The sequence below is a fragment of the Aethalodelphis obliquidens genome, unplaced genomic scaffold, assembly GCF_003676395.1.
Source record: "Aethalodelphis obliquidens isolate GAN/ISIS:26980383/991018 unplaced genomic scaffold, ASM367639v1 scaffold116, whole genome shotgun sequence".
In the NCBI taxonomy this organism is placed as follows: Eukaryota; Metazoa; Chordata; class Mammalia; order Artiodactyla; family Delphinidae; genus Aethalodelphis; species Aethalodelphis obliquidens.
In genome coordinates, this window is record NW_020838060.1 from 651,701 (window position 1) to 677,739 (window position 26,039).

At 39.0% G+C, this 26,039-nt stretch overlaps 1 protein-coding gene across 4 annotated transcripts in view; it reads left to right on the plus strand.

The window, feature by feature from the left end:
• RPRD2 (regulation of nuclear pre-mRNA domain containing 2) overlaps positions 1–25,553 on the plus strand; it is an 84,936-nt gene extending 59,383 nt beyond the window's left edge. The window contains exons 5-11 of one of the 4 annotated variants that reach the window (XM_027097649.1): positions 103–229; positions 1,921–2,096; positions 12,250–12,532; positions 13,782–14,042; positions 16,258–16,458; positions 19,868–21,049; positions 21,190–22,763. In XM_027097649.1, coding sequence (XP_026953450.1) covers positions 103–229; positions 1,921–2,096; positions 12,250–12,532; positions 13,782–14,042; positions 16,258–16,458; positions 19,868–21,049; positions 21,190–21,278 — 2,319 coding nt within the window. In that variant the 3' untranslated portion in view covers positions 21,279–22,763. Of the gene's footprint in view, positions 1–102; positions 230–1,920; positions 2,097–12,249; positions 12,533–13,781; positions 14,043–16,257; positions 16,459–19,867 lie in introns of all 4 variants that reach the window. The other 3 variants (XM_027097647.1, XM_027097646.1, XM_027097648.1) reach the window with 3 other exon arrangements.
• The last annotated feature ends 486 nt before the right edge of the window (positions 25,554–26,039 follow it).

Here is a 26,039-nt window from a genome sequence, read left to right on the forward strand (position 1 = left end):
TCTCGTGACTTTGTTAGGTTTTATTCATGTTTTACTTCAGTGTGGAAAGGTAGAATAAGTGGATGATTTCATAAATTAAATATGACCCTGGTCTGTGTTCAGTCTCAGGCCCTCATTGAAGAGCTGTTGCTGTACAAGCGCTCAGAAGATCAGATAGAATTGAAAGAAAAACAGCTGTCAACTATGAGGGTGGATGTGTGCAGCACAGAAACTCTCAAATGCTTAAAAGGTAATACCTACATCCCTTTAAATAGAATAAGTCGGATTTTCTTTCTAGATATGTCATCTTCAAGTGATCAGACTGACTTCTTGCATAAAGACCTCACATTATAGAGAATAGTTGTGGTACCTCTTTCCCAGGTGGTGATTTCATGCATGTCAATTTCATAAGTAAATTCCTAGCCTTCAAATTGTACACCTTAAACAATGTTATATGCCAATTATATCTCAATAAAGCTGGAGAAGAAGTAAATTTTTAAAAAATTTTTTAAATAGTAAATTCTGTCCTTTTCCCCACTTCTAGTCCTTTCTTGATGTATTGGATTATGATAGGGGTATTTCACACGAGTGATTAACTGGTTTGGCTGTGCTCTTCAATAAGGTCACTGTAGGGAATTCCCTGGTGGTCCAGTGGTTAGGATGTGGCACTTTCACTGCTCTGGGCCTGGGTTCGATCCCTGGTCAGGGAACTAAGATCCTGCAAGCCACATGGTGCAGCCAAAACAATAATAAATAAATAAGGTCACTGTAATGCCTCATAAAATCTAGTGACTTGCTCTCTTTTCCTTACATTGTAGATTATAAATAATAATCATTAATTTATTAGAATGTAAATCTCATGAAAGTAGAAATTATCCTTATTTGTTCTTGCTGTATCCTAGTGCCTAGAGCAATACCTGGCACATAATAGGCATTCGATAACTATTTTTGAAATAATGAGTAAATGACTACCAGCTATTTGTTTTGGCACCTATTTTGTTCTTGTACCATGCTTTAAATTTAACATATGTTATCTAATTTAGTCCTCACAACAACTCAGAAGCATGTTAAAAACCTCTGTTTTGGACATGAGAAATCTGAGGCTTCATAAGGAGATAAGAAGCTTGCCCAAGTTACACAGCTGATAAAATGCAAAGCCTAAATTTATATCCACACCTAAGGCCATATTCCAACATCACTGGGAAAAAAGTACTTAGGAGAGTAAGAAACAGTTTACAATGTCATACAGTGTTACTATTGTTGAAAAAGAATTCATGGTACTCTTCTAATATCAAATTACCAGAGATCTTCAGATAGGAAAGAATAATCTTTAAGCCTGATACACAAAGAAGTCACTTTATCTTTATTTTTCTTTTTTTTTTCTTTTTTTTTTTTGCGGTACGCGGGCCTCTCACTGTTGTGGCCTCTCCCATTGCGGAGCACAGGCTCCGGACGCGCAGGCCTAGCGGCCATGGCTCACGGGCCCAGCCGCTCCACGGCATGTGGGATCTTCCCGGACCGGGGCACAAACCCGTGTGCCCTGCATCGGCAGGTGGACTCTCAACCACTGCACCAGCAGGGAAGCCCTGTCTTTACTTTTCTGAACCTCTGTTTTTTCATCTAAGAGATATATCTTATTATAGTCTATAGTATAAAAGTTAATGGTATAAGTGTACAGAATTGAGCCTCATTCCATTATTCCTAAGTAGCAGTGTGACATCAAATTTGTGAATAAAAGCAGTCAACAAACTTTCATTTAGTTGAACTTTCTTTCTTTACCTTAATTACAAGTGTCTTCATCATGCACTCTTGCTTCACTACAGCAGGATCACACAAACCATTTAAATAATCTGTTTGGGATTTTTGTGATTTAGAGAAGCTTCTTTAAGGTGTAACTATGAGACTAAGAATATTACAGAATACTTCCTCTTGTTATTTTAGATAAGACAGGTGGGAAGAAATTCTCCAAAGAATTTGAAGAGGCAAGTGCCAAGCTGGAGGAATTTGTGAATGGACTAGATAAGCAGGTGAAAAATGGGCCCTCACTAACAGAAGCACTTGAAAATGCTGGAATTTTCTATGAAGCACAGTACAAAGAAGTAAAAGTGGTGGCCAATGTAAGTAATGATTAAAGCTGTCTTACATCAATTGCTTACCATATATCTGTGACTGTTTATATGTATTATCTAACTCTATTAGGATAAGTATTATTATCTCTAGTTCACAGATGAAGAAGTTACTTTTATTTTTATAAATTTATTTATAAATTTATTTACTTTTTGGCTGTGTTGGGTCTTCGTTGCTGTGCGCGGACTCTCTCTAGTTGCAGCTAGCGGGGGCTACTCTTCGTTGCAATGCGGGGGCTTCTCATTGCAGTGGCTTCTCTTGTTGCGGAGCACGGGCTCTAGGCGTGTGGGCTTCAGTAGTTGCAGCACATGGGCTCAGTAGTTGTGGCACACGGGCTTAGTTGCTCCGCAGCATATGGGATCTTCCGAGGCCAGGGCTTGAACCCCTGTCTCCTGCATTGACAGGAGGATTCTTAACCACTGCGCTACCAGGGAAGTCCCAAAGAAGTTACTTTTGAAGAGGGTTAGTAACCTTGTACAAGGTAGTATTATAGCTAGCAAGTGAAGGTGTCTGAATTAAGACCTCGGTCTTTTTGATGCTAAAGCTCGTGAATACCCTGACCATTAAGCTTTGCTAAAGCCTCATGTCTTAGTGTTTCAGTGGGAGTGTGCCAAGTTACTGTTACGGGATATAAAATTGGGCAGAAGTATGTATATATATATTTTTAAACCCAGGATACTAGATGGAAACATTGTTTCTGAATTTCATCAACTCAATTAAGGAACCTCTTTCTCCCCACCTCAACTGGAAGAGGGGTTGATAATTCGACATTTGTCTAATGGCCCCTGAAAGAAACTGTTTTGTACTTTAATTTTTTTTTAGTTTTAATCACTGTATATGGTTATAAAAGTATATATTACTTTAAGTACTTTTTTTTTTGGCTGCACCACTCAGTTTGTGGGATCTTGGCTACACCACCCAGTTTGTGGGATCTTAACTCCCGAACCAGGGATTGAACCTGCGCCCTCGTCAGTGAAAGCAGGGAGTCCTAACCACTGGACCTGTAGGGAATTCCCAGTATATAGTACTTTTTTTCTTTTTAATAAATTTATTTATTCATTTTTGGCTGTATTGGGTCTTCATTGCTGCGCATGGGCTTTCTCTAGTTGAGGCAAGCGGAGGCTACTCTTCGTTGCAGCGTGTGGGCTTCTCACTGCGGTGGCTTCTCATGCAGCATGGGCTCTGGGTGCACGGGCTTCAGTAGTTGTGGCGCACAGGCTTAGTTGCTCTGCGGCATGTGGGATCTTCCGGGACCAGGGCTCAAACCTGTGTCCCCTGCATTGGCAGATGGATTCTTAACCACTGCACCACCAGGGAAGTCCCCAAGGTATTCACACTTTTAATTTCTGATTTCAACTCCACTACTCACTCCACTTTTTTATACTCATCATTTCCTTGATCAAAACTTCTCAGGGATTCTGCAAGACAGGTCAGCTCCTTTCCCAGGTATAACTCCCTTTCTGCATACTCCTAACCTCATTTTTCTCTACCCTGCCTCATTACTTCTTACTCCTACAAAACCTTTTCCTTGTTACTGGTTTATACGTTTGTGTTCCTTTACTATTCATTTTATAGGAGTCCCAGGAGGGAGAGACACTGAACAGGAGTGATTAGTTTACCATTTTTACTCAAAAGACCATTTTATAATTTTTGAGAAGTGAACCATCGTTACTTATTTATGAAATTATATAAAATCATTTAATCTGCTTTGGAGGATCCTTAGCAAATGGCTGGGAGAAGTTTGTTCAGCAAGTATTCATTGAGCACACATAATTGCAATTCTGTGTAATAAATGCTATAACGAAGGTGACTATAGGGTGCTAAGAGAACAGATTGAATAGGTACTTTAGCTAATTTGGGAGTGGGAATGGAGGATATGGAGAAATTTTTTCCCAAAGGAGCTAAACTCTAAAGTTGCAGTAATTAGCTAAATGAAAGACCATATTCTCTGAAGAGCATTTTCAAAGCATGGGAATGAAAGAGAGCATGGCAAAATTGGTGGACCTGAAAGTAGTTTCTTATAGCTAGGCATTTATGAGGAAGTGATAAATAAAACTGGAGAGGGAGTCAAGAACATGGTCCTGAAAGGCCTATATTTATTCTAAGGTCTTTGAATTTTACCCTGAAAGCAGTGGAAGGCAGTTGTAGGATTTTAATTTTGCCGATGATATGATCAAGTCTGCATTTTGGAATCAAGATAGCAGAATGGAGAATAGGAGACTATTAAAGGTAGGGAGACAAGTTAGTAGGTTATTGAAATAATCCAGGTTGACTTTTGTGGAAACAGTTAAACCTTAAAGCAATATTCTCAAAAAGATTTTGACCACAGTCCATATGAAAGAAAGATTTTACATGGAAACTAAGAACCATACACACGTGCACATATACAGCAAAAGTTTCACAAAATAAAACTTACTCTTGTTATATGCAGTACACTGGGAGATATTCTTTCTTCTATATTATTTCATTTCCTATACTTTTTCTGATTTTTTAAGATGAATATTCAGATAATTGATTTTCAGCTTTTTAAAACTATGTATATTTAACACAGTAAACTTCCCTCTAAGCTGCATCTCACAAGTTTTTTGTTTGTTTGGTTTTGGCCGTGCCAGGTCTTAGTTGTGGCATGCAGGATCTTCGTTGTGGTATGCGGGATCTTTTAGTTGCGGCATGCACGAGCTTTAGTTGCGGCATGCAAACTCTTAGTTGAGGCATGTGGGATCTAGTTCCCTGATCAGGGATTGAACCCGGGCCCCCTGCATTGGGAGCTTGGAGTCTAAGCCACTGGACCACCAGGGAAGTCCCACATCTCACAGGTTTTTATACTTAAATGTGTCTTTTACAAACAGCATATAGTTGGATCTTGGTTTTGTTTTATGCTTATTGTTTTTTAATCAAATCTGACACTCTTAACTTATTGCCTTAAATTAAATTATCTTAATTTAATATTACTATCTTAATATTGTTATAATAAAACCTTAAATTAATATTCTGTTACTTCATGTATAATGTAAGAACCTTAACAGTAGTAGGATTCCCTTCCCCCAGGTCTTTCTGCTATTGTTAACTATTTTACTTATGTATATTTTATGTAGTGTAATTTTTATTATTTTTCTTAAACAGTGAGTAGACTTTTAAAGAAATTAATTTATATTTACTATTTCTAGTGCTTTTCGTTCCTTTTTGCAGATCCATGTTTCCCTCTGGGATCATTTTCCTTCAGCCTAAAGTCTTTAACATTTCTTATAGTGCAGGACTGTTGGTGATGAATTTCTCAGTTTTTGTTTATCTTAAAATGTCTTTATTTTACCTTCATTTTTGAGAAGTGTTTTCACTGGATAAAGAATTATATAAGTTGGCAGTTTTTTTCTTTCGTTACCTGAAAATGTTTCCTTACCTGTCGTCCCTTGAGAAGTCAGCTGTGCCTAGATTTCTTCTTTGTGCTTATCCTGCTACAAAGGGATAAAAGGGGTTCACTGACCTTTTTGGATCTGTGGTTTGATATTGTTCATCAGTTTTAGAACCTATTCGACAATTATCTTTTAAAATATTCCTTCTTTTTCATTCACTCTCTTTTCCTTCTGGGACTCCAGTTATACGTCCCATGTGTTCTTAGATTTCTGTCTGTTCTGTTCATTCTTTTTTCTCTCTGGACTTATTTTTGGCTACTTTATATTTACTTGTCTTCAAATATTCTTTGTTCTACTAAGCCCAGTCTGCTGTATTTTTCAGTTCTAGAATTTTCATTTCGTTCTTTCTTAGAGCTCCTTTTCTTTGTTGAGATTTCCCATCTATTCATCCGTTCTTCATCTTTTCCTAAAAATTCTTTAACGTAGTATTTGTAATCACTGTCTTAAAGGCCTTATATGTTAATTCCAGTATCTGGGTCATTTCTAGGTGTACTCCTATTGACTGTTTTTTCTGTGATGTGTGTGTGTGTGTGTGTGTGTGTGTGTGTGTGTGTGTGTGTACTTTAATCATACCTATATATGCTATCTGTTTGCTTGTCTAAGAATTTATTTTATAGGAGACCTTCTGGGTGATACTTGTGGAAACTGTGAATTGTATCATTTTACCTTTAAAAAGTGTTGAGGTTTTTTTCTGGCAATCAGTTAAATTATCAGTGGATCACTGTGATGTGAAGGCTTGGTTTTAGGTTTGTTTGGACATAACCCTTAGTCCTGGGACATGATCCTTACTCCTAATCAATGGCCTTTGTGGGGTTTTAATAGGAAGTGAAGGTGTTTACTAAGCCTCTCTAAATTGACAGTGCATAAACTCTAAACTCTTTGCCTGGCACTGGGCAGCTGCTGAAATCACTGCTTAGGTCTTTAACTTCATAGCTTCCTTGGAGATAGCATCAAAGGAACTATTTCCACCATTCAGATTTATATGTTTATATGTTTTTATTGTTATATATTTTAATTATACACATACATATTCTATAGTTGTTTTATGTAGTCAGTATTTATTTAGTGTTATTAGCCTTTTTATTTTACTGCATTTGATTTGCTATTAATATTTTTATCTTTGGTTTCAGTAGTTATACAGTGATGTGCCTAGGTGTAGTGTTCTTCGTATTCATCTGGTTTAGGGTGTGCAGAACTTTTTGAGTCCGTGGTGTATTAATTTACTAGGGCTGCTATAACAAAGTACCTGAGAGTGGGTAGCTCAAACTACATTAATTTATTGTCTCATACTGTAAGGCTGTAAGTCCAAAATCAAGGTGTTATTAGCAGGGTTGATTCTTTCTGAGGGCTGTGAGGGAAGATTCTGTTCCTGGCTTCTCCTGTTTAACTTGTAGATGGCTGTTTCTTCCCTATGTCTCTTCACATTGCCTTCCCTCTGTTTCCAAATTTTCACTTTTTTGTTAAGGATACCAGTCATATTGGATTAGGGCCCATCCTAATGACCTTGTTTTAACTTGATTACCTCTGTAAAAACTCTGTCTCCAAATAAGGTCACATTCTGAGGTATACAGTTAGGACTGTCAGTGTATGATTTGAGGGGCACAATTCAACCCATAATGAGTAGCTTAATGTTTCTTATAAATTTTGGGATGTTTTCTTGCCAAGTATTGTTTCTATTCCATTATATCTCTTCTCCTCCTGGAGCTCTATTAATTTGTATACTAGATCTCATCAGTGTTCCAAATGTCTTTTTATGTTAGTTTCTGTATTTTCTATCCTTTTCTCCTCGGTGCTTCCCTTCTAGATATTTTCTATTAACCAGTCTTCTAATTCATTAATTTTCTCTTCTGCTGAATCTTATCTATTGTTTAACCCATCAGTTAATTTAGTTGGCTTATTTTTCAGTTCTAGAATTGCCATTTGATTTTTCTTCAGAAATAATTCAATTTTTCTGGTAAAATTCTGTCAGTCTATTTTCATTTTTTCCTCTCTCATTTTTTTTCAGTCTTCTTTGTTCTATTTTGTAACACTCTCAAACTTAAAGAAATAACTTAAGTATATTATGAAGACCTTTTTGTGGGGGGGAGTCATTTGAAAATAAGTATAACTGATTCACTTTGCTGTACAGCAAAAACGAACACAACATTGTAAAGCAGCTATACTCCAATAAAAATTAATTAAAAAAAGAATGAAGATAAGTAAATATATACATAAATAAAAATAAACACACACCCCCAAAAAAAGAAAAAAAAGTTGCTGACACCCCATTACCCACAAATATTTTCATGAGTATTTTCCTCCAAGACAATTATTTTCTCCTTCATAACCATAAGGTGTAGCTGTTTAATCATGAAATTAATTGATACATTTCATGCATTATTATCTAATCCTCAGCCCCTATTCAAATTGACCACTTTTTATAACAAAAGCTCCTGTCCAGAATCAGAGGTTTCATTTATTGCATTTCCATTTTCCATTGATCTGGAACAGTTCCTCAGTCTTTTCTTTAATTTTCATGACCTAAATATGTTTGGAGATTACAAGTCAAATAGTTTGTCCAGTGTCCCCCAATTTGGATTTATATGATGTTTCTTTTTGATCAGATTGAGGTTATATATCTTTAGTAGGAATATCACAGAAGTGATTGTGTTCTTCTCATTTCATCCTTTCAGTTAGCACACAAGTTTGATTTGTCTTACTACCTGTAACATTCCCTTTCGTATCTTATTAGTGTGGCATCTTCCCAGCTTGTCCACTGAAAAGTTTTCACTTGGTCATTGCTGTGGGTTGAATTGTGTACCCCAGAAGATAATGTTGAAGCCCTAACTCTCTGGTACACGTGAAAATGACCTTACTTGGAAATAGGGTCTTTACAGATGTACTTAAATTAAGATGAGGTCATTAGGATGAGCCTTAATCCAATATAACTGGTGTCCTTGTAAGAAGACGGAAATTTGGATACAGATGCACACAGGAATAATATCATGTGACAACCAAGACAGATATTGTAGTGATGCATCTGCAAGCCAAGGAATTCCAAGGGTTGATGGCCACCACCAGAAGCTAGGAAAAGGCAGGGAAGGATTCTGCTCAGTTGTAGAGGGATCATAGCCCTGCTCACACTTTGATTTTGGACTTTTAGCCTCCAGAATTATGAGACAATAAATTTCTGTTGTTTTAAGCCACTCAGTAATAAAGTACCACAACACTAGGAAACCATACACTAATTAATAAGTGTCTTGTGGGGAGGTGTTTTGAAACTATGCAAATATTTTGTTCCTCTTCAAAGTTTCAGTTTATTCATTTATTTATATCACTATGGACTCAGTCGTATTTAGTCAGTGTTCTAATTCATTACTAACTACTGATTCATTGCAAAATAATTATTTTGATGCTCAAATTGTCCCAGTGGGAGCTCCTTTCAAGCCGCTTTCTGTGTTCTTTTGACATATCCCCATCATTTTTTGAGCGTTTCCAGGTTCATCTTGCACTTTTCTGTCCAGCCCGGGAATCAGTCATTTCTCCAAAGAGCCTTGGTTCCTTTTAGTGAAAAACCATATTTTGAAACCAAGATCTGAGTACTAGGTGTACTTATTACTATTGGGATATCACTGCTTCCAGACCATATCAGTGTACAGAGGTAGGAAATATGTGTGTGTGTGTGTGTGTGTGTGTGTGTATTTAACCTGTATACACACATTTACATCTATATATATTTCTGTATCTGTCTATATATGTCAGAAACCATGAGTTCACACTATTATCTCCAATCCCAGTCTAACACTACAAGGTTCATTCTAGTTTTCTCCGTTTCCACATTTATAATTGCTTTTTCTAAAAATGTAAAATCTTGCTCCCCTTATCTTCAACATAATCACTTATTTGATCATTGCCCATGTGTATAGCCAGTTTTCCAGCACTTCCATCCCTCCCAGCCATCTCTCTTGGCTTTCTTTTTATCTAACTTAGGCTTCAACATCCCATGCAATGCCTTCCTCCCATACAGTCATTTTCCTCACCCTATTTTGGCTCCGTTACCTAACCTAGGCGACCAAGGCTTCCCTTCAAGTCTTGCTAACGAATTTTGGACTGAATTGTTCAAGATGGGATTTTCTATATTTTCTTGAACGTATAAATCATAGCTATTTGGGTTTTGCTAGGTAATTCCAATGTTGGCTATACTTGTTTTGAGTCTGTTCATAGTGTCTGTCTTTTCTTTCATCTCTTGGCATGCTTGCTAATTTTTTATTGAATCCTGAACATTGTATATGAAAATACTTCTGGAGTCTCAGTGATTTCTCTTCCTGCAGAAAGGATTCACCCTTTCCTTTGCTAGGCAGATATTGTGAGAGCTTATCATATATATATTTTAAAATTTATTTATTTTTTATGTATTTATTTTGGCTGCGTTGGGTCTTCATTGCTGTGCACAGCTTTCTCTAGTTGCAGTAGGCGGGGGCTACTCTTCACTGCGGTGCACGGGCTTCTCATTGCAGTGGCTTCTCTTGTTGCAGAGCACAGGCTCTAGGCACACAGGCTTCAGTAGTTGTGGCACGCAGGCTCAGTAGTTGTGGCACGCGGGCTCTAGAGCACAGGCTCAGTAGTTGTGGCACATGGACTTCGTTGCTCCATGGCATGTGGGATCTTCCCAGACCAGGGATCGAACCCGTGTCCCTTGCATTGGCAGGCGGATTCTTAACCACTGTGCCACCAGGGAAGTCCAAGAGCTAATCATATTAATCAAATCTGAAACTGAACTGACTTCAGGCTGAATTGCAGTTTGGGCAAACTTGATTTTCTGTGGTTCATCCAGCTTCTAAGTCACAGATTTTTTCCCACTGAGAGCCTACGACATCACTAGGGCCCCTCCATCGTTGTGTGATTTGAATGCTAATCCTTGTCTCTTCTGCACCATGAGTCTATGTTTAACTCCGCTTTGCTTTTCAGAATTTTTCTGCTTGACTTCTTTAATTCCCTCTTAAGCAAGCTTCATAATTCAGCAAATATCTTTTTTTAATTGGAGTATAGTTGATTTACAGTGTTCTGTTAATTTCAGGTGTACAGCATAGTGATTCAGTTATACATATGTTTGTTCTTTTTCAGATTATTTTCCCCTGTAGGTTATTACAGAATATTGAGTAAAGTTCCCTGTGCTATACAGTAGGTCCTTGTTGGTTATCTATCAGCAAACATCTTGAAGGAAAAGCAATAGCATATTGTTGAGCCAGTTCTGTCCTTCCTCTTTCATCAAAATTTTGTCCTTTCTAATTTTTTCTAATTTATCTCTACAGGTCAGCAAGACTTTTAAAAGTTCTCCTTTTTTCTTTATATTATTTAGTAGTAACCCTCTGCCTTTTCCTTTTGCCTGAATTCTCAAATTCTTGCCTAACTCCCCAAAATCAGCAGGACCCTGAGAGAAAAAGCAGCTGCAGAATGTCAGCTTGACTCTCCTCATGGTTTCCCCCTGCTATAGAATTTGCCACTTGGGTTTTTGTTGCCTTAGCACTCTACAGTACATTCAAATATGTGTGTGTGCACGTGCGTGCGTGCGTGTGAGTGTGTATAGATATGTATGTGTATATATCTGGCTTTTCTAGTTGTTCTTGATGGGAGCATTTGCTGTGCTACAAACTACTCAATTATGAAACAAAATCTCAATTCTAGCATATTATTTTCCGTTCCACTCCATTTTTAAAATAATGCTTCTTGTGCAGCCAACCAAAATGATGCCACAATCTAATGTTCCAAGACCCTTAACAAAAAAAAGAAAAAGACACACAGCTTCAAGACACTGGCAATTAAGGTAATCAGATGAATAGGATTTAAGCCAGATGATCAAGGTTAACAACAACAGTGGTACATTGTATTGATTGTATGTACCCTTGATATGATGTGATGACAATCACACTTTACCTCTGTGGTCTTCCTCCCCAAAACCTATAACCCCAGTCTAATCATGAGAAAAACATTAGACAAACCTCAGTGAAGAGACAGTCTACAAAATACCTGACCAGTACTCTTCAAAACTGTCAAGTTCATCAAAAACAAGGAAAGTCTAACAAACCGTCACAAACAAGAGAAGCCTAGGGGATGTGACTACTAAATTATGGGATCCTGGAATGGAAAAAGAACATCAGATAAAAACTGAGGAAATACACATAAAGTATGGGCTTTAGTTAATAATAATTATCAAAATTGGTTTATTAATTGTGACAAATGTATCATGCTAATGTTAGGTGTTAATAATAGGGAAAATTGTGTGTGGGTTATATGGGAACTCTATTTTATCTTCACAGTAATTTTGTACACCTAAAACTTTTTAAATAAACAGTTTCTTTTTAAAAAAAAAATCAATAGTATTTAACCTCTCAGGCTATGCTTTATTTATTGATTTGATTTTTGTCTTCTTAGTCATTGCTGTATCTCCAGTACCTAGAAGAGTGGCCAGCACATTTAGGCTCTTGATAAATATTGGTTGCTTGGAGAGATACAGTGGAGCAAGGGAGGATGAATTGCAGATAACTTCTAAGTCTCTAACTTGGGCAGCTGTGGATGGTAATATTGACTTAGGGGATATAAAAAGCAGAGATTGGAAACTACTCCATGCTTGACAGATGATATTTTCTTGTTTTATACCACTGATATAGTTAATAATAATGAAGAAATCTGATCAAGTCAAAATGGTAGCTTCTTGGTTACTTCTCAGAGGAGTAAACTCTTCTTTTTCTTTTAGGCATATAAAACCTTCGCTAATCGAGTGAACAATTTAAAGAAAAAGCTGGATCAATTGAAGTCAACCCTTCCTGATCCTGAGGAATCACCAGTCCCTTCCCCAAGCATGGATGCTCCCTCCCCAACTGGCTCTGAGTCTCCTTTTCAAGGAATGGGAGGTGAGGAATCCCAGTCACCAACCATGGAGAGTGAGAAATCTGCCACACCTGAGCCTGCAACAGATAATCGTGATGTGGAAGACATGGAACTCTCAGATGTGGAAGATGATGGGTCAAAAATCATTGGTATGTCCTATATGATTAGTGGACAACTTGCTCCTTATGTTTTGCCTTCCCCACCAATAAATCTATCACAGGCAGGTATTAAAAGATGGTTTAATCCTCATAAAATTAGAACACCAAGGTAGTAGTATTGTCTGTAGAGCAGTGGTTCAGGATTTGGTATGCCACGTACGTTGAGAATCATTGCTTAAGATCTGTGCTGTTCAGGGAATTCCCTGGTGGTCCAGTGGTTAGGAGTCCGTGCTTCCGCTGCCAGGGACCCAAGATCCTGCAAGCGACGTGGTGTGGCAAAAACAAAAACAAAACAAAATACACACTGGATTCTAGGAACTTGGTGCTTTGAAAAAGAGTGAAAATATCTCAATAATTGTTTATATTTATAACTTATTAAAATGAAAATATTTGGGCTATATTGAGATAAGTAAAATATATAATTAAAATTAATTTTACCTGTTTTTCTTTTTTTGATATGGTTACTAGAAAATTTAAACTTACATATGTGGCTTGAATTACATTTCTTTTGAACAGCACTGCTCTAAAGGGAGGGCCACTTATGCTGGAATTCCTTATTCTCTGTCACTCTTGATCTTCAAGATTCCAAAGCCACATTTTGTTAACCACACTTTCAGAATTAACCTGGATTGGTGAACTGTTTCTCTGACATCCCCAGCTTTTATAATTATTCTTATTAGGCAGTTTGACTTAGGTTGAATTTAATGAACTATCCACATAGTGCATTGCCTTTAAAGTATTAAGAGGAAAGTATTGCAGAGGCATCAAGAGTTAAAACATTGCATTAGTGCCTGATTGCACCCCCAGTAGACCAATTTCAGGAGGCCAAAGGATAATACATTAACATATGTACAGAGTTTCTGTTTCTTAGAAAGCTCTCAGGTTAATAATGGCAAAGAAAAGACAGGACAATTTATGACATAAATATTACCGAAAGACAGAACACAAATGTGTACCAAATAATAACATGCTTCCAGAAATGTACAAATTTAATATACAGATACTAAGAAGATGTAAAGAAATCATTAAATGTAAGATAAAAGATGCATTTGGGGAATTCATTTTAAGCAGCTATTAAAGGTGGGAAGGTTCATAAATGATAAAGAGCATGACTTTTTTAAAAAATCATGAATGATTTTTCTGTAAAGCATAGTACTTTTTAGGAAATATTGGGACATGTTGGAAGGAGAGTCTGGAAAGTAGTAAGATGCAATACTATCTCTTTTCTTTTTTTAAACAGTAGAAGACAGGAAGGAAAAACCTGTGGAGAAGTCAGCTGTATCCACTGCTGTACCTACAAAGCCAACAGAAAGTATCTCAAAGGCCTCTTCATGCACTCCAGTGCCTGTGACCATGACAGCAACCCCACCTCTTCCAAAGCCTGTGAATACTTCTCTTCTCTCCCCTACTCCAGCACTGGCTTTGCCAAACCTGGCTAATGTGGATCTGGCAAAGATCAGTTCCATCCTTAGCAGCCTGACATCAGTCATGAAAAATACTGGTAAGTAGCCCTAGTAAAGAAGATAAAAGGCTTATTTCCACCTTTCTAATTGAACCATCAGTCTGGGTTTTGTTTTTTTTTTTTAATTAAAAGTAACTTTTTAATTAAAAAATAAAAATAGGGATTTCCCTGGCGGTCCAGTGGGTAAGACTCCACGCTCCCAGTGCAGGGGGCCTGTGTTCCATCCCTGGTCGGGGAGCTAGATCCCACATGCATGCCGCAGCTAAGACCCAGTGCAGCCATAATTAATAAATAAATACATACATACATACATACCGCTACGTGGTCATCATAGAAAAATTAGAAGATAAGTTAAAAGAATAAAATATCCATAATTCTGCCATCCCAAAGGAAACCACTTGTGTTTAACCTTACAAGTGTGCGTGTATGTGTGCGTGTGCGTGTGTGTGTGTGTGTGTGTGTGTGTGTGTGTGTGTGTTTTGGGAAATAAAATGTTAGTAATAATTTTTCTTTCAGTAATTGAAGCATATTGCGTATACAGTCGGTCCTCCATATTCACCGGTTCTGCATCTGCAGGTTCCACATCCAAGGATTCAACCAACCATGGATTGAAAATATTTGGGGGAAAACTTTTTTCAGAAAGTTCCAAAAAGCAAAACTTGAACTTGTCATGCCCCAGCAACTATTTATATAGCATTTACATTGTATTTACAACTATTTATATTGTATTATGTATTATGAGTAATCTAGAGATGATTTAAAGTATATGGAAGGACGGGGACTTCCCTGGCGGTCCAGTGGTTAGGTCTCGGTGCTTTGACTGCCATGGCCCAGGTTTAATCCCTGATCAGGGAACAAAGATCCAGCAAGCCATGTGGCATGGCAAACAAACAAACAAAAATAAATAAAGTATATGGAAGGATGTGCATAGGTTATATGCAAGTACTATACCATTTTATAAGGGACTTGAGCATCCACAGATTTTGATATATTCAGGAGTCCTGAAACCAACCCCCCATGGGTACCGAGGGACAACTGTACTCTTTTGAAAGCAACTACTTAAAATTTAACTACTTATCATGGATGTTTTTGTAAGTCATTAAACATTCAGCTATATCATTTAATAGCATTCAATAATTTATGTAAGCCTTTATTATCAGAACATCTAGTGTGTTTCCAGTTTTTCGCTGTTATAAAGAATACTGTAATGAACAACCTTGATGCTAAAATTTTATGCACAACCCTTCTTAAAAGGGTTGATAAGTATATGGGACTTCTTTTAATGGAAGATTTAATGAAGATAAATAAAGTAGAGCTCCTCTACATGCTCATCACTCATCTTCAACACTGTAAACACATGGCCAATCTTGTTTCTGCTATGCCCTATCCAATCCTGATTATTTTGAAGAAAATCCCAATTATTTCATTTCTTCATAAATAACTAAGTATTTCTAAAAGATAAAGACTCCAAAAAATTCAGCATGTAGGTTTTTAAGTCTTTTCATGTTATAACTAAAATGATCTCCAAAAAACGTACTATTTTATGTACCAAGTATATGAAAGTTCCCATTGTTCCTCAACCTCTCCAACCTGTTTTGTTTTATACTTTGTCAAATTCAGTCTTAAAAAAATTGTTCGTTTGCATTCCTTTGATTAAAGATGTGGTTAAAATTTCTTTCATATGCTTATCATTTTTTTGTGTGAAATACCTGTCTATATTTTTGATGTTAAAAAAATCAAAAATCATTTCTTCTTTATATACCATTTTTCCTATGTTAAGAATCAACCCAGTATTTTAAAATGTAAACATAAAGATTGCTTATATAACCCTCATTTTAAAGTCCATTTCAAAAGGAAATAACTTACTTATCACATAGAATTATGCAGTGGCCCAGTCTGATCATAATTAGCCAGCAATATCTGTTGAGCACTTAGAGGAGTCTGAGGTGTAGGTTCCATTTGGTAGAGAAAAAAGAAATAGGTTCTCTGGTCTCTATTGGGACTCTGAAAAGTAGTAAATACATATGAAAAAAAATAACTTAATACTTATCTAATTTAACAGTGTTCCAAGTAGATAGGAGCAAGTCTTAATCTAATTTTCAGATTTTCTCTTTGTACAAGATGGACAATTTGTGGGTCATTCCCAGAAGAATTCCTATTGAACATACCATACTCAATTAAGTGACTGGAAAGTATCATGAATTTATAGGTCATTTTGAATTTCATTTTCTTGAGTTAATCTTTCTGCCACCAGGGGTCAGTCCTGCATCAAGACCTTCTCCAGGAACTCCTGCAAGTCCCAGCAACCTCACCAGTGGTCTGAAAACACCTGCACCTGCCACGACAACATCTCATAACCCTCTAGCAAATATCCTCTCGAAGGTGGAGATCACCCCAGAGAGCATTCTGTCTGCTCTTTCCAAAACCCAGACACAGTCAGCCCCTGCACTGCAAGGTAAACTGACATGCGCTAGAGGGACTTGAATCGTGAATGTTTGTCTCTGGCTTAATCCTGGATTCCATTTCTGAGGAATCCAAAGCTATGAAATGTATAATTCAGAATAATTCATTATTCTCTTTATCATGTACAAACTGACATTTATAGAATTCTGAAATGTCAAAGCTGAAAGAGACTTTAAATGTCCTCTAGTCCGATACCCTCCTCAGGTGAGGAAATTAACACTCAGTGAGGTGATGTGACCTGCTTAAAATCACACATCTGTCTGTTCAGTGAAGAGCTGAGACTAAAAGCCAGATTTCTTGACTGGAGTCCAGTATTCTTTTACTTAAACCATGTATCCCAACCTCTTAGTATAAGTTAGTACATGTTGAGTTCTACACATTTTAATGTTAACTGAAGCTAAAGACAGTAAGAAAGATCAATCTATCAGAACTCTTATGAGACATGATTATCTCTTTTTTCATGTCCTAATGTTTTATAGAGGCCTCTATAGATATCATACCTTTTTTTATTTTCTGCCTAGCTATTATCACTACCTTATTTGCACCTGTCTCTTCACCTTTGCTAATTATCTTGTTTTGTGCTAAAACCATCTGCTTCTAACATTTTTTCATAAAGCTTACCTTGCTCTTTGTTCTCAGACCCTCCAGATACCAACCTCAGTATAATTATGCAGTGAATTACAGCTTCAATATAGTGACTTACTCTTTATCAGTAGTTCTCAACCAGGAGCCTCCAGGGGACATTTGGCAATGTCTGAAGACGTTTTTGTTTGTCACAGCTGGGGTCGGGGTCGGGGTGCTATACCTCTAGTGGGTGGAAGCCAGGGATGCTGCTTAACCCTACAATGCATAGGACAGTCCCAACAACAAGGAAGTATCCCGCCCAAATGTCAGTGGTGCTGAGATCCTGCTTTATATGAATAGAGAGCAGCAGTACAGGTATCTGTTAATTTTCTTATTTCCTAAACTGTTCTGTAAGTGTATCCGCCAGGCACTGTATTATAGTGAGCTTTGTCTTACCATGTAAGAGAATTTTGTTACACATAACTAAATACTGTGAAATAGTAATCCACAGCTCTACATATTGGAACCCGCAAAAGAATTAATGATGATGCTACAGTGCATCTCATACTACTGATTTCAGGGATAATTAGTTTGAGAGATTGGCATGTTTATATGATTTCTACTTTCCACTCCTTCTTCTATCACCATCCTGTAGTTACAGTAAAAATTTTGAACTCGTATTTTAACTTCTTATATAGATATAATACTTAGATCTTAAAGAAGAAGCCTTTTTTTTCAGCAGATTGTAACAATAGTATCATGTGGACCTTCTCATCAGGCAAAATTTGAACAGAACTAGGTGTGTTATGACAAAATGAAAAGTGGGAATCTCAGGAAACAAGCTTTGTGGAATAACAGGGCAGTTTATCACCTTTCAGTTCCTTATGGAAAGTGGAATTCTCCTAGCCTTTTATTTTTATTTTATTTTATTTTATTTATTTATTTATTTTTGCGGTACACAGGCCTCTCACTGTTACGACCTCTCCCGTTGCGGAGCACAGGCTCTGGACGCACAGGCTCAGCGGCCATGGCTCACGGGCCGGGGCACGAACCCGTGTCCCCTGCATCGGCAGGCGGACTCTCAACCACTGCACCACCAGGGAAGCCCCTCTCCTAGCCTTTTAAAAGAACTGTGTCCGGCAACTTAAATAGATACATTTCTTCAAAGACCATAAAGGAAATCTCTTAGAACTTTGCTCTGAATCACCCACAGCCCTTATTGACTGATTTCAGCACAAAAGAATGACTTCAGTAGGCAGAGGCCGTAGACTATGGTTTAAGATTGAAGAAAATTAATATTTAGCGGTAAGAGATTATTTCACCTATTACCAGAAATCTGAGTAGTATCTTTGTTAAGAAGATGGTCTTCTGAAGAATTTATTTCACAACAGCTGAAAGATAATACTGAAATATCTTTTTAAAATCATGATATTATCATATCTCACTTTCTAGTGCTTGAAGACTTCTGGTTTTGGTAAGAGCAGTTACTACTAAGAATTAAATCAAACTGTTAGGAAGGGGAAAATTATATAGCCAGGGACCTTTTTGGAAATGAAACATGGATTTTTTTTTCAGGAGGATAATAACTGAAATAATATTTCAATTATTTGGATATTATCAAACACTGGATAGTAATAAAAGCCGTGCATCATTATTTAGAAGTTGATGGGATTTGAAAATGTCACAAGGATGGAGCAACCTTAAAATTCTTAAGACCTTAAATCTCTTAGCAAATAAGGATAAAAATTGATATTTTGAAGAAACATTAATTGAAGTATCATATGAAATATTATTTTCTTTCACATATCGTTATGAAGGAACAGTTTTAATGTATGACTGAAAGCTGTAAATTCAGGTGAAGTATACATAAACTTTTCATTTGTGATCAGAAATTGAGGAGATTTTCCAAAATGTGATTGAATATAAAGGACCTTCTGTTATCTCTTTATCAAGTATTTTTCCAAGCATTTTTCTGCAAGAGCAGTTTGCTTTGGTGAACTTTAGTCTTCTTTGCCCCAAAGAATTCTTTCTCAGTGCTTCTGAGAAGGTTTTGTCTGTCAGTGAGTGGGGGTGAATCTCATCAGTGTCAGCCTGAATAATCCTTGAATTTTCCAAGCTATAAGAAGGGGATTGTATGTTTTCTTGTGAAAGAATCAGTGCCCCAATGGTCTAGCTGTATAAGCTTTGTGGTGTATGTTTGTATATTTATTATTGCTACATTTTACAACTAAAATTTTTACAACCAAAGCTCTGTTTCCCCAAAGATAACACCAGTGTGGCAAGAGATGCTCCTTGAAAAAAGCATCCCAGTTCAAATAAATTCCTGCAATTTGCATATTGCTATCTCTCTCCTGAGAATAACAGTGTAGGTTAACTTGTTAGAGACAGTTGTGGAGGTTGGAAAGGAAGGATAGGGCAGAATATCTATTTGCATTTAGAGAAACAGTTCCACAGACCAAACATTAAGAAATACTGGCTTAAAGTGTTACTTTAAAAGTAATTTTGCACCTTTCTTTTCCTGCTTTGTCTTGTTTAAACTGTGAATGATTCTGACACTAAAATCTCCCCCATCCTGTTGCCTTTTATTTTGCCATGTTGGACTTGTTTCATGACTACTAGAAACATTTCAGTAAATTTGCTCTTCTTATATTGATAAATAGGTCCAATGTTTTCTATGACATTTAGCCATTACTTGTTTGGTCTGGATTCCCTTTGATCTCATATTTTAATGTCTATCTGGTTCCCACTGGAATGAATAAGAATATCCAATTAGCCTACATTGTTTTCATTGGAAGGTACGGAGTTCTTTTTAACTCCTCTAATCTTTGTTTCTACAGGCCTGTCATCTTTACTTCAGAGTGTTACTGGGAACCCAGTTCCATCCAGCGAAGCTGCATCCCAGAGCACTTCGGCTTCCCCTGCCAACACCACAGTCTCTAGCATAAAAGGAAGAAATCTGCCCTCCAATACCCAATCCTTTATTCCGAAAAGCTTCAGCTATTCCCCTAATTCATCAACTTCTGAAGTCTCTTCAACTTCAGCCAGCAAGGCCTCAATTGGGCAAAGCCCAGGGCTCCCCAGCTCTACTTTCAAGCTACCATCCAACACTCTGGGGTTTACAGGTACCCACAATACTAGCCCTGCTGCCCCACCTACTGAAGTTGCCATGTGCCAATCTTCAGAGATCTCCAAGCCAAAGCTGGAGTCAGAGTCCACCTCCCCAAGCCTGGAAATGAAGATCCACAACTTCTTAAAAGGTAATCCTGGTTTCAGTGGCTTAAACTTAAACATCCCAATCCTGAGCAGTTTGGGATCCAGTGCCCCAGCAGAAAGCCATCCCTCAGACTTCCAGCGTGGCCCTACTAGCACATCAATCGACAACATTGATGGAACCCCTGTGCGGGATGAACGGAGTGGGACACCCACCCAGGATGAGATGATGGACAAGCCCACATCCAGCAGTGTAGATACCATGTCCCTGCTTTCTAAGATCATTAGCCCTGGTTCCTCAACACCCAGCAGTACAAGATCACCACCCCCTGGGAGAGAGGAAAGCTACCCTCGAGAGCTCTCCAATTCTGTATCTACATATCGACCCTTTGGCCTGGGCAGTGAATCACCCTATAAGCAGCCTTCTGATGGAATGGAGAGACCATCTTCCCTGATGGACTCTTCACAGGAGAAATTCTATCCAGATACTTCTTTCCAGGAAGATGAAGATTACCGAGATTTTGAGTATTCAGGGCCTCCACCCTCTGCCATGATGAACCTAGAGAAGAAACCAGCCAAATCTATCCTGAAATCAAGCAAGCTTTCTGATACCACCGAGTACCAGCCCATCTTGTCCAGTTACAGCCACAGGGGCCAAGAATTTGGGGTAAAGTCTGCCTTCCCTCCATCTGTGAGGGCCCTCCTGGACTCTAGTGAGAACTGTGACCGTCTCTCGTCTTCCCCTGGGCTTTTTGGTGCCTTCAGCATAAGAGGGAATGAACCTGGGCCTGACCGGTCACCATCACCGAGTAAGAATGATTCATTTTTCACCCCTGACTCCAACCACAATAACTTGTCTCAGTCTACCACTGGGCATCTCAGTTTGCCACAGAAGCAGTACCCAGACTCTCCTCACCCAGTTCCACATCGTTCCCTTTTCTCTCCGCAGAATACCCTTGCTGCTCCCACGGGCCACCCACCCACGTCAGGCGTGGAGAAAGTCCTGGCCTCCACCATTTCCACCACATCGACGATTGAGTTTAAGAATATGCTTAAAAATGCCTCACGAAAGCCCTCAGATGATAAACATTTTGGCCAGGCCCCCAGCAAGGGCACTTCAAGTGATGGTGTCAGTCTCTCAAACCTCTCCCAGCCCAGCTTGACAGCCAGTGATCAGCAGCAGCAAGAAGAGCACTACCGCATAGAGACCCGAGTCTCCTCTTCCTGCTTAGACTTGCCTGATAGTACGGAAGAAAAGGGGGCCCCTATAGAGACCTTGGGTTATCATAATGCATCCAATAGGAGGATGTCAGGGGAGCCAATACAGACTGTAGAGTCCATCCGAGTTCCTGGGAAGGGAAATAGAGGACATGGGCGTGAGGCTTCAAGGGTGGGTTGGTTTGATCTGAGCACCTCAGGCAGCTCTTTTGACAATGGCCCCTCAAGTGCCTCTGAGTTGGCATCCCTTGGGGGTGGGGGCAGCGGAGGCCTCACTGGCTTTAAAACAGCACCATACAAAGAACGAGCACCCCAATTTCAGGAAAGTGTCGGCAGCTTTCGTTCCAACAGTTTCAACTCAACATTTGAGCATCATCTCCCCCCGTCCCCATTGGAACATGGGACACCCTTCCAGAGAGAGCCAGTGGGGCCATCATCTGCCCCACCTGCTCCTCCTAAGGATCATGGTGGTATCTTCTCTCGAGATGCACCCACTCATCTACCCTCTGTGGATCTTTCGAACCCCTTCACAAAGGAGGCAGCCCTGGCCCATGCTGCCCCACCTCCTCCTGGAGAGCACAGCGGAGTTCCTTTCCCCACCCCACCCCCTCCTCCGCCCCCTGGGGAACATAGCAGCAGTGGCGGGAGTGGCGTCCCTTTCTCCACTCCTCCTCCTCCTCCGCCTCCTGTTGACCACTCTGGGGTTGTACCCTTCCCGACCCCACCACTGGCAGAGCACGGAGTGGCGGGGGCTGTGGCAGTATTTCCCAAGGACCATAGTTCCCTCCTTCAGGGGACCCTGGCTGATCATTTTGGGGTGCTCCCAGGACCCAGGGACCATGGGGGCCCCACCCAACGGGACCTCAACGGCCCTGGCCTTAGCCGTGTACGCGAGAGCCTGAGCCTACCCTCCCTTTCTCTGGAGCACTTGGGCCCAGCCCATGGAGGAGGAGGTGGGGGAGGCAGCAGCAACAGCAGCGGCCCCCCCTTGGGTCCCTCACACAGAGACGCCATCAGCCGGAGTGGTATGATCTTGCGGAGTCCCCGGCCAGACTTCCGGCCTAGGGAACCTTTTCTCAGCAGAGACCCTTTTCACAGTTTAAAGAGACCCAGGCCACCTTTCGCTAGGGGCCCTCCGTTCTTTGCACCAAAACGCCCATTCTTCCCTCCCAGGTACTGATGGAAACTAAGGGAAAGGCATTTTGAACAGTCTAGAGAGAATTGGAAGTAGGAGTTTGGTTTATTATTGTTGTTTTTGTTTGTTTTCCCTCCTTTGATTTATTTTTTCTTTTTTTTATTATGACAGAGGACCTCCCTTCCAAATTAAAAAGTCCCATGTGCATATGCCCACATTTCACTATTCCATCCAGTCCTGCCTCCCACTGCACTTACACCCACCTTCTCCAACTTGTTTGTATTTTAAGGGGGTGGGGGGCAAAGAAACACAACCAAAGCCACTTCATTTGGCTGGGGGTTTGAGGGGTGGGGAGGAAAACAGCTCGTATCTTACCCCATCTATGGAAGAGTATTATTACATTTGAAATAAAACTTCCATCAGTACAGATAATAACATGTGCAATGTTGGGATGTTATTTTGGGCTTGGCATGTCAAAAGTAGTCAGTGGAAGGATTCCTGTCCCCTTCTCTCTGCAGCTCCGTTACTGCTGTAACCAGTGTGGCTCTCTTCCCTGTATGCTCTGTGGCCTGCTGACAGCCAGGAGATGTTGCAGGGGAGAAATGTGGGAGACCTGGGACCTGTCAAGTTGTTTTGTTCTGCTTTGTTTTGTTTTTAAAGGCATGTTGCAGTTGAGTTCTTTACCTCTCTCCTAAAATCTAAAGCTTCTTTTTTTTTTCTTCTTTTTTTTCCTCTTCTAAAGTACTATCAGGCAGTAACTTTGAGGAGATACGGACCTCATTTTATCCTAGTAAAAAATTTTCCTCTTTATACTTGGAGTGAAAGAAAGGGGGCTGGATATAATTTAAAGTTTAAAATAAGGAGTAGCTACAATATAGAGCGCTAGAGAAAGGAACTGTTAAATGGTGTGTTGTGACCTGCCCATCTGTCATAAACGAGGAAACATTTCTGAGGTAGTTTCACACATCTTGCACCAAGTTCTTGCTTCCTGCTTTTCTTTCTTGACTTTTTCCTCCCTCAGTTTTCATTTCTGCTTTAGCCAGAGAGAAAGTCACTACAGTTGACAATTGATATGAAGGTGTAACTGAAATGTTATCAAATATTATCCCTGTATTTTTTAATAAGTACACATTTTTACCATGGTGCCTCCCTAACGTAAGTGACATTTATTGGTAGTTTTCAGCAAAAGTTAACTACAAGGGAAAGGGAAATATTTGTCTTTATCTTTCTTTTCCCCTTGACCTAGTCCTGTATTCACCCCTCTTCTTGGTATTTCGAAGGAGGAAGTTCAGTAGCATCTTTCTTTATATTATACCTCTTTAGATCTGTCTTAGTGACAAGTGGATATTATTATATGTATCTTTACAGAGAAACAGGAGGACCCGATAAATTCAAATTTACCCCACTCTACAGATAGCAGCCTGTCACATTTCAAGGCTCAATCCTTAACCTCACCTCCCACTCTCAATAGAAAATAATGTTTCTGCCCTTAGTCATTTTCCACGAGAAAGGAATGCTTTTCTTGTCCCTGAACTGAAAGGCTTCTTATTTGTATTTCTACAACTAGTACTGGGAAAAAGACAATCACTGCATTCTGAGTGTTTATATCTAGGGACACTGAAAGGCAAATGTTGCTTTACTACTCTTTTTTATTTAGTGTCTTACCCCAAGGTACACACTGGTCATCTCCAGCCAGATGAGTAAAAGAAAAGGAAATTCTAGCAAGTTTCATATTTTCTTCCAAGTTAGTATAGGAGTAACTGTAGGAAGTATGGGGATTGCCCTGGATTCCTCCAGCGAAATATTAAAGATGGGAGAGAGTGGGCAGTGTAGTGACAGAAGATGATTATTTGTCTCAAAAGAAACTTGCTTTTCAGATAAAGAGCGTTTCAGATAAAGAGCAGCTTAAACCAGGTGTGCATCATAGTTTGGGAGTTTTTGTGTAATTTATTCCATATTATTTATTTGGGCTCGTCATGTTTTCTTTGGTTAGGATCCTGCAGGTCATTCATCTTCCTAATGCGTTTCTGGTTTTAAGCCAACTGTTCTTTCTTTCTTTGACCTTCTCAAGCCTCTCTGCCCTGTAGCTTCCCCCCCCCCACCCCCTGCAAAAATGCATGATACCACGACCTTGTAAGTGGGGTGGGGTATATAGTGTAGCAAAGCAAAGAAACAGTACAGTTATATTGAGTCCTAAGACATTTGTTTAGAGAAAAGTATAAGAGAGTGTGAGGGTGGGGGTGGGGGGAGGGAAAGGGAGAGTTCTCTCTGACTCGAAACTGGGATAGGATTTTTCTTCCTTTGCAGAAAAGTGGGATGTTTTTTTATTCTAGAATAAAAGAATGTGAATTCTTTTTGCTGCTCTCGTTTAAGCTAAAAGTAGTGTTTACTTGAAAAGGCTCTCTGACCATTTGATTTTATCAGAAAATGCGGGGTTGTCAGGACAGTGGCTTCCTGAATGTTGGGGCAGGGCTATTGTCCTCAAAAGCATGATAGCTAATCCATGAAAGAAGGACCTTGTTGTACAGTTTAAAAGATGGACTTTTAAGGGTTGGTTTTTTTGTGGAGTGTTTTTTTTTTTTTTTTTAAGCCACAGAATCCTCAGTGCATTTGTTTCAAGATGGAAGTGAGGATTTGTATGTGACTTGTCAGCTGTTGTTAACTTTAAGGAAATCTGTCTACAGCAGTAAATGAAGACAACAATGTATATATGTGATATAGTGAAACAAAAAAGACAATTCTGGTATTCATAACATGAAACAAAGGGGTTTTATTCTTTCTTTGTCTGTGATTTAAAACTCCGTGCCCATGCTCTGACTTTTGTATTTCAACCTGAGTTTAAAAAATAAACAAGATTTTTTTAAAGAAAGCATAGCATAGTGTATCTTGGCAAGGACATGATTCATATGCAAGCAGAATATGTGAAGTTGTTACTAACGTCCTTGGTGCTCACTGTAAAATCACAGACAGAGAATCAGTGGGTGGGGGTCATGAATACACTGGTACCACTTAAAACACAGTGATACAGTATCAGAAATTGAGTCCTTGAGTATTTTGTAAGAGTTTATTCTTCAGTCAGCTTAGATGAAACCTGTCTCCCTGCTCCCCTCTGCCCTCCCAAAAGTTGAGAATAAACAGAATTTGGTTTGTTTCCAGGGAGGGTAAAATGATAAGAGAATAGGCCTTTTATCCTTTCCGATCCCAGGAGTACAATGTTTGTGATATATATGGTACAGCAAACCTATCTAGATAATGTGAATATGCTAAACTTCTAATCGCAAAATATTCACTATCAATCCTGAAGTTACTGGTTCATGCAGAATTAAGCTTCAGCTGTTATTGTTTTGAAGCCGCTGTAAATGACTGCTTTTTCCCCCTTTTTCTTCCCCTCCTCCCCCTCCCCCCTTTTTTCGAATGGGCTGGGGTGCCTGTTAAGATTAAAATTA